This window comes from Carcharodon carcharias, chromosome 1 (genome assembly GCF_017639515.1).
Source record: "Carcharodon carcharias isolate sCarCar2 chromosome 1, sCarCar2.pri, whole genome shotgun sequence".
Lineage (NCBI taxonomy): Eukaryota > Metazoa > Chordata > Chondrichthyes > Lamniformes > Lamnidae > Carcharodon > Carcharodon carcharias.
The window spans coordinates 115,354,912-115,363,681 of record NC_054467.1 but is presented as its reverse complement, the minus strand read 5'-3'; the positions used below and the strand labels follow the sequence as shown (position 1 = coordinate 115,363,681).

At 42.0% G+C, this 8,770-nt stretch overlaps 1 protein-coding gene across 1 annotated transcript; it reads left to right on the top strand.

Moving 5' to 3' along the window:
* The first annotated feature begins 3,949 nt into the window (after positions 1 to 3,949).
* On the top strand, positions 3,950 to 8,537 carry LOC121275018 (probable N-acetyltransferase 16). Its single transcript, XM_041182446.1, has 5 exons — positions 3,950 to 4,009; positions 6,991 to 7,081; positions 7,299 to 7,381; positions 7,944 to 8,090; positions 8,197 to 8,537. The coding sequence occupies exons 1-5, from the start codon at positions 3,950 to 3,952 to the stop codon at positions 8,512 to 8,514; spliced, it is 699 nt and encodes a 232-aa protein (XP_041038380.1). The 3' UTR covers positions 8,515 to 8,537.
* The last annotated feature ends 233 nt before the right edge of the window (positions 8,538 to 8,770 follow it).

The following is an 8,770-nucleotide window of genomic DNA, read 5'->3' as shown; positions in this document are numbered from 1 at the left end:
GTGGCTATGGGTACCCGCATGGGCCCCAGTTATGCCTGTCTCTTTATGTGGTATGTGGAACATTCCTTGTTCCAGTCCTACTCCGGCCCCCTCCCACAACTCTTTCTCCGGTACATTGATGATTGCTTCAGTGCTGCTTCATGCTCTCGTCTGGACCTGGAAAAATGTATTAATTTTGCTTCCAATTTCCACCCCTCCATCATTTTCACATGGTCCATCTCTGACTCTTCCCTTCCCTTCCTTGACCTCTCTGTCTCAATTTCTGGTGATAGACTGTCAACCAATATTCATTACAAGACTACCGACTCCCACAGCTACCTCAACTACAGCTCCTCACACCCTGCTTCTTGTAAGGAGTCCATCCCATTCTCTCAGTTTCTTCACCTCTGTCACATCTGTTCTGATGATGCCACTTTCAAAAACAGTTCCTCTGACATGTCTTCCATCTTCCTTAACCAAGGTTTTCCACCCACGGTGGTTGACAGGGCCCTCAACCATGTCCGGCCCATCTCCCACGCATCTGCCCTCACACCTTCCTCTCCCTCCCCCTTGTCCTCACGTATCACCCCATCAGCCTTCGCATTCAAAGGATCATCCTCCGCCATTTCCACCAACTCCAGCATGATGCCACCACCAAACACATCTTCCCTTCACCCCCCTGTTGGCATTCCGCAGGGATCGTTCCCTCCGGGACACCCTGGTCCTCTCCTCCATCAACCCTACACCTCAACCCCCTCCCACTGCACCTTCTCATGACAACCGCAGAAGGTGCAACACCTGCCCCTTTACTTCCCTTCTCCTCACCGTCCAAGGGCCCAAACACTCCTTTCAAGTGAAGCAGCATTTCACTTGCACTTCCCTCAATTTAGTCTACTGCATTCGCTGCTCCCAATGCAGTTTCCTCTACATTGGAGAGACCAAACGCAGACTGGGTGACCGCTTTGCGGAACACCGGTCTGTCCGCAAGCATGACCCAGACCTCCCTGTCGCTTGCCATTTCAACACTCCACCCTGCTCTCATGCCCACATGTCCGTCCTTGGCCTGCTGCATTGTTCCAGTGAAGCTCAACGCAAACTGGAGGAACAGCACCTCATCTTCCGACTAGGCACTTTACAGCCTTCCGGATTGGATATTGAGTTCAACAATTTTAGATCATGAACTCTCTCCTCCATCCCCACCCCCTTTCTGATCCCCCTTTTTTCCAATAATTTATATAGATTTTTCTTTTCCCACCTATTTCCATTATTTTTAAATGTATTTCCATCCATTGTTTTATCTCTGCCTTTTAGCCTATTTCGATCCCTTCCCCCCACCCCACCCCCACTAGGGCTATCTGTACCTTTATTATCACATTCCTTAGATAATATCACCAGCTTCAACACCTCTTTGTCCTTTTGTCTATGACATATCTTGGTTATCTCCACCTATCACTGGCCCTCTATCCAGCTCTACCTGTCCCACTGCCCCCCTTAAACCAGCTTATATTTCACCTCTTTTCTATTTTTCCTCAGTTCTGTTGAAGTGTCATACGCATTCAAAACATTAACTGTGTTCCTCTCCGCAGGTGCTGTTAGACCTGCTGAGTTTTTCCAGGTATTTTTGTTTTAGTCTCAGGCTAGGCCTTTATTCATTGGGGTTTAGAAGAATGAGGGGTGATCTTATTGAAATGTACAAGATTCTGAGGGGGCTTGACAGGGTAGATGTTGATAAGATGTTTCCACTAGTGGGGGAATCTCGAACTAGGGGGCATAGTTACAGAATAAGGGGACACTCATTTAGAACCGTGACGCGAAGGAATTTCTTCTCTCAGAGGGTAGTAAATGTCTGAAATTCTCTACCTCAGAGAGCTTGGAAGCTCGATCACTGAAAGTATCTAAAAAGGAGGTAGATAGATTTTTGAGAGTTATGAGGAGCTGGCACGAAAGAGTTGAGGCCTGGGGCAGGTCAGCTGTGATCTTTTTGAATGGCAGAGCTGGCTTGAGGGGCTGAATGGTCTACTCCTGCTCCTATTTCTTATGTTCTTATGAAGCCCCCCTTAATCAACATTCTGGTAGTTACCATTGACCAGAAGCTAAACTGGACCAGCCATATAAATACTGTGGCTAGAAGAGCAGGTCAGAGGCTGGGAATTCTGCGGTGAGTGAATCACCTCCTGACTCCCCAAAGCCTGGCCAAAAGTTAAGCTCCTCTACTTTGTAACTTCTATTTTTGCGTGTGTGTGTGTGTGTTGCGATAGGTGGGATGTATGTTTACTTTTTAAAATGTTTTTAATATCTTCACCTGAATGGGTTTTTAGCACAATAAAATTAGCCCCTTACAAGTTTAAACTCAAGAAAGACTGTCTAAGTTCTTTGTAATCAGCACCTAAACAGTTACGTAATTGGCATATATCCTTACAAATTTCAAAAAATCCTGTTACGATCAACCAAGGAGCAGGAAAAAGGGGGGAGTCCTTGCACCCTACTTCACCTGGTCATAACTTGCAGTTCATTTCGCTACTCAAAAGGGAGCTTTGCATGCCTGCAGGTAAAATTCCACCCATGGTTCCATATCACTCAGAGCCACACCTTTCTGCATCGCTATCCTGACCTGTCCCCTTTAATATTTTTGTCAGTCCTTTCCACAGTTACAAAAACAGCTCTGAAATATAACTCCTTCCCTTGAACCATCTGAGAGTGCGCTGATTGCTGTGTGTGCTAGTCTGTTTGGAATGCTATTGAACCTAATTTAATTCACATCAATTGCTGGGAGCTGGGTTCATTGGATCAGTATTCAGCACATCGGAGATGGACTTGAGAATGTGGGGACTTCTCCTATCTTACAACAGGTAAGGTTTTATTGGTTGCCAGACATCAGATCGATTCTGTAGCACAGGGTAATGGTGAAATCACTGTATTCTCCGTAAGCTATCTTTCTCTTTCAAACTGCTGATTCTGTCTCCCAGATTGTCAGTTTGGGATGATATCAGGAGATTCTTCAGAGAGTAATCAATACTTGGGGCTTCTGAGCAGAATCATAGAGGTGAAAACCTTGGAATCACTGAAGTATTGAAAGGTTGGATAGGGAATGGGTTGTTTTCTGGTTAACAAAGTGTTGTCATTAACAATAATGTATGGTCCCCAGTTCTTTACGATCTATATCAATGATCTAAATGAAGACATTGGATATACTGCATGCATGTTTGCAGATGACACAAATATCTATACTGGTGTCAGAATCCCTGATGAGAAAAGATTGGAACCTTCTCTAAATGTGGTCTATCCATTTTGGCACACAGCCGGTGAAATATTATCAACAAAATTTGTATTTATACAGCATCTTTAAGGTACTGAAACACACCAAGACATTTCACTGGAACATTAGAAAATAAAATATGAGGCCAAGCCATGTAAGGAGGTGTTAGGACAGATGACCAAAGAGGTAGGTTTTAAAGAATGTCTTAAAGGAGGAAAGTTAATTAGAGAGGCAGGGAGGGAACTCCAGAGATTGGGTCTGAGGCAGCCAAAGGCACAGCTACCAATGGTGGAACAATTAAAATCAGAATGCTCAAGAGGTCAGAATTGAAGGACTACAAATATCTCAGAGAGTTGTAGGGCTGGAGGACATTACAAAGAGAGGAAGCAGCACTATCATGGAGGAATTTGAACATGAGGAGGGGAATTTTACAATTGAGGCATTGCTTAAGAGGGAGCCAATGTAGGGTTGTGAGTTACATCATGTGCAGCAGAGTTTTTGATTACTTCAAGTTTATAGATGGTAGAAAATGAGAGGGCAGCCAGGAGGCCATTTGAAGTTGTCAAGTCTTGAGTTATCAGGAATATGAATTGAGGGTTTTAGCAATAAAATTAACTGAGCCAGGGCTGCAGTCAGGCAATATTACAGGGGTGGAAATAGGCAGTCTTAGTGATAGCATGGATGCGTGATTAGAGGCTCATATTGTGGTCAAATATGACACCAGAAGTTGTGAAAAATCAGGTTCAGCCTCAGAGAATTATCAGGGAGAAGCATGTAATCAGTGGGATGGTGGTGAAGACAATAGCTTCAGTCTTCCCAATCTTTAGTTAGAGGAAATTTCCACTCATCCAGCATTGGATGTCAGCCACCTGTCTTATAATTTAGAGACAGTGGAATGGTTGCGACAGGTGGTGGAGAATTATAGTTGGGTGTTGTTTGGGCTCATGCAAAATATTGAATTTTCAGATTAATACATTGAAGATGTAATTTATTTGCCTCCATTCTGCCCTTCCATACATCTCACATCTGACCTTCCGGTATCAAGGGCACTGAGAAGTTCTGGAATCCATACTTTCCTGAGAGCAACAGGAATACGATTCATGGACTGGCTGGGAGTGAGGAGGTGCCACACCTGAGGGGTAATTTACATCAGGCTCCCTTTGCAATACTGGCTGTGCAGCGCTATCACAAAATCAGAATGTGGACTCTACCCCTTGTCATCTGGCTCCTTCTCCTCCTTTGACTGTTTCACCTTAATCAACTCCTATCACCTCTTCTTTAAACTCCACATCCTCTTTAATCCACCCAAACCTCACCCTGAGATATCCTCACCCCTTTTCTCCCTCAGCCTCTGCACTCAATGTACCTTACCTTCCCTCATTGGATTTCACTCCCTGTCAACAGTCCTTTAACCTGTGCTTCCATCTAAGTTCTTGATCCATATTCATGGATACCTTGCCATCTCAAATGGTCTCTCAATTCCCTTCAATTCCATCACAAGCAACGCTGTTTCTGATCACTTCCTCATATCCCTCACACTTTTAATAGCCCTATTCCATTTCAGTGCCACTTCTTGCTAAACCCACCCTGGATAAAACTCTCCCACATGTCACTTAAATGGCATTTTCAAACTCTGTATTGCCCTTCCAAGAAATCTGCCTTTCTAAAACGCTGGTCCCTTGTGTGTCCCCCTCTTCCTTTGCCCTACCATTGATGACCATGTCTCCTACCATCTAGGCCCTTAGGCTTGTGCTTCTTTCTTAACCTCTTTTTTTTCTTTGAAAGCCTACCTCTTTAACAAAACTTTCAGTCCTTCTAATATACACTTCTTCAGCTCACTGTTCGTTCTTGTCCAATTGTTCTTCCGTGAAGTTGCTTGTATTGTTTTTCCAAATTAATGGTACTTTCTGCAAGCCTTTGCTGTTGATGCTTGTTAACTCAACCACTATCCTGTGGTCCAGGGATGATCTAACAAGCCTAAGTAAACTTGACACTTTATGCCTCAGTGCCAGGAGCCCTTGAGGCCCTGAATCATCACACCCCCTCTGCAAATTAAAACCTAAATCTCATGGCATATTCAGGTATGATCTTCATCTTTGTCTTTTATTTACATGTCAAGTACTCAGAGTCTGACCTGGACCTGGCTACAGAAGAGGACTTTGAACAGGTCCAGTCCATTTACTTCAATGAGACAGATTACATGCAAAGCACCTACCATTCAAGAGGAAAACCGGATGGTCTTTTTGGCAAAACGGAATCATCTAGTGCTGAGTTCCATTTATATCAGAGTGATTCACTGTTCCAATTGTGGAAATAGTCACATTAAAAACCAGTTACATTTAGCGTCAACCCCGCTTAATTCACATTCTCACTTATTGCCATGTAAAATATTTCACATCCAAAATCAATGAAGTTGAAATCAAACTGGGATATCAACCTAATAAACACATTAATGTGTGAGGTGGAAATTATTCTGTGGTCAGTGGTAATCCCCAGCATATTGATGATGGGGGAGTCAGCGATGGTAATGCTGCTGAATGTCAAGGGGAGTTATTAGATTCTCTTTTGTTGGAGATGGTCATTGCCTGGCATTTGTGCGGCATGAATGTTACATGTTGCTTATCAACCCAAGCCTAAATGTTCTCTAGGTCTTGCTGACTGCAAGGGCAGGATGTTTCAGTATCTGAGTTGTGAATCTATGAAAGTCATTAACATAAATTGACAATGAATAAAAATGAAAATTAATTAAAAAATAATTAAAATGAGTGGAAAAATATATAACATTTTTTAAAGAAATGAATATTGAAAAAAGGGGATAATAAGGGGTGAGGATGGAGGGGAGAGTTCATGATCTAAAGTTGTTGAACTCAATGTTAAGTCTGGAAGGCTGTAGAGTACCTAGTTGGAAGATGAGCTGCAGTTCCTCCAGTTTGCGTTGAGCTTCACTGGAACATTGCAGCAGGTCAAGTAATTTTTATATTTTTTCTTTCACTTATTTTTATTATCATTATTTTTTTTAATTTAATTTCATTTTATTCATTGTTTTATCCCCACCTTCTAGCCTATTTTCAATCTTTTATCCTACCACTGTCCCCTTTCCCCACCCCACCTTCACTAGGGCCATCTGTCACTTGCTCATGTTGTTCTTACCAGAGTACTTACCCTTGTCCGGCTATTATCATATTCTGCTTTCCATCCTTAATGTCACCATTAACACCTCCCTTAGCCATCACCACCACCATTAATACTCCTTTGACCTTTTGTTTATGACATCTTTGGCAATCTCCCCTTTGCCTCCACCTATCTTTGGCCTTCTATCCAACTTCACCTGCTCCATCCCGCTTAAACAGTATAAATTTCGCCACATTTTTACTTCTCTTTAGCTCTAAAGAAGTCATATGGACTCAAAACATTAACTCTGTCTTTCTTTCCACAGATGCTGTCAGACCTGAAGAGTTTTTCCAGCATTTTTTGTTTTTGTTTCAGATTTCCAGCATCTGCAGTATTTTGCCTTTATTTGTGAGATTAAGAATTCTTTTGTTCTTGTAACTCCTGGAGGTAGCTCCAGAACATAGGGCCAACCCTGTGGTCATGTGACTTTTAGTAGCCATCACTTTTGGTTCAGCAGAAAATCCATTAAAAAAAGCAATAATAATAACGTTTTTGAGCATACTGTGTTAAATTTATTTTCATGTTGTAGGAACCTAATAATAGGCACAAGTGAAAATCCTCCCTGTTTTCCTCTCTATTTCCAGGTTGCTATGTTTTCTGCTCACATTGTGGATGATGGACCGACAGTCCCGATGCAAGGGTTAAAAGTAGTTCCTGCAGAAAGAGGCAAAGGAGGTGTGTAGCTGATTCATAAACACATTCTTGAATACGTAAAAGCAAGGTACCCAGAGGTGATGGAGAGTTGTTTTGCACTGAAAGAGACCTTCAGGGGATTTCACTTGTTAGGCAAACAGGTACAATTTGCATGCAGTTATAGTCTTGTATACATCAGCAGTGTAGCATTAGGTTCAGTTGATCTCTTGTCTCGTATCTCTGAGTTACCAGGTTCTAGGTTCAAGTCCCACTCCACCACTTGAGCTTGAAGCTGACAATCCCAGTGCAATACTGAAGGACTGCTGCACTATTGATGGTGCTGTATGTTGGATGAGACGTTAAACTGATATGACCTATCTGCCTGCTTGGGTGGATGCAAAAGATCCCATAGTGCTATTTCAAGAAAAGCAGAGGGTTTCTCCTTGGTCATCTGGTAATAGTTATCCCTAAAAAAATGTATTATCTGGTCAATGTCACATTACAATTTGTGGGAGCTTACTATGTACATGTTGGCTGCTTAATTTCTTACTTTACAACAATGACTGCATTTCAAAAAGTACTTCATTGGCTGTTGAAGTGTGTTGAGACTTCTGCTGGTTGTACTAAGTGCTATATTGTGCAAGTCTTTACCTTTTTCTTTTTTTATTTAACACAATGAATTCTCCTGGATTATATACAAATCCCAATATTGAACAATCTCTGTATCACTAGAAAATAGTTTCAAATTAAGTTTTTCAGAAAAATAACAATCAGAAATATAAAGGGACACAGTAAAAGATTCTGTTTAGTATCTTTCCCACTAAACACTTTAACTCATGAAGAACAATATTTCATCTTCATTTCACATTTTATTACTAACCTTTTCCTAAATCTTTGTTTCTAGTCCTTGATTTCCCTTCGATTTCCTTTGAAAATTGTCCCCACTTTGATAAGCGAGGCGATCAGTAAAATGAAGAAAAGTGGGGATGAATATTATGAACTGATTTCTCTCCAACCGGATGATCTGAGGTCGATACTCCTGAACAGAACTGTAATTGACACAGTGCTGCCGGGCGGGAGAATCATTCAGAGAGGAGCCATATTCAAGCCTCTGGAGAGTAACCCTGGATATTTTATTGAAGCGAGATATTGTCTAGAGAGCAGATAGAAAGGGGAACACACGTGTTGTGAGTTTGGGCACAGCTCCCTACAGAGATCCAATGGGAAGCTATGTTTTCAGAATCAACATGTTTGGGAAGGATTTATCAGCATTGAAAAGTGTCTTCCTCTCTCAGCTGCAAAGCCTACCTCCTTTACAAGGCAATGTAATTTGTCTACTGTCTGTAAATCCATTGCTGTTGCTCCAGTTGTGGGAATTCTGTACCAAGGATGTGGGGCTTGAGAAAGGGAAGCAATGTTGGAAGGATTTATACATTATAGAGGGGGATATCTACCACATTATGGCTAGATTATAATCAGACCACACATAGGCCCTAACTATCTCTCCCTCTATACCAAGGCAATGCAGCTTGGTCTTCTGATCGTATCCCATAAACTCAAAGTTCTGAGGTTCCTTATCTCCCTCAGTCATTCTGACCGCCTACAATCATTAGGTTTTAAAATCCAAATTGGAGCTCCTAATCACTTGGGAATGATGTAAACTGTGCTCTTTTTTCTTTCCAATGTGTGTGTTCCTTCATGAGGTACTTTGTTCTCTATGCTATTTCTCAA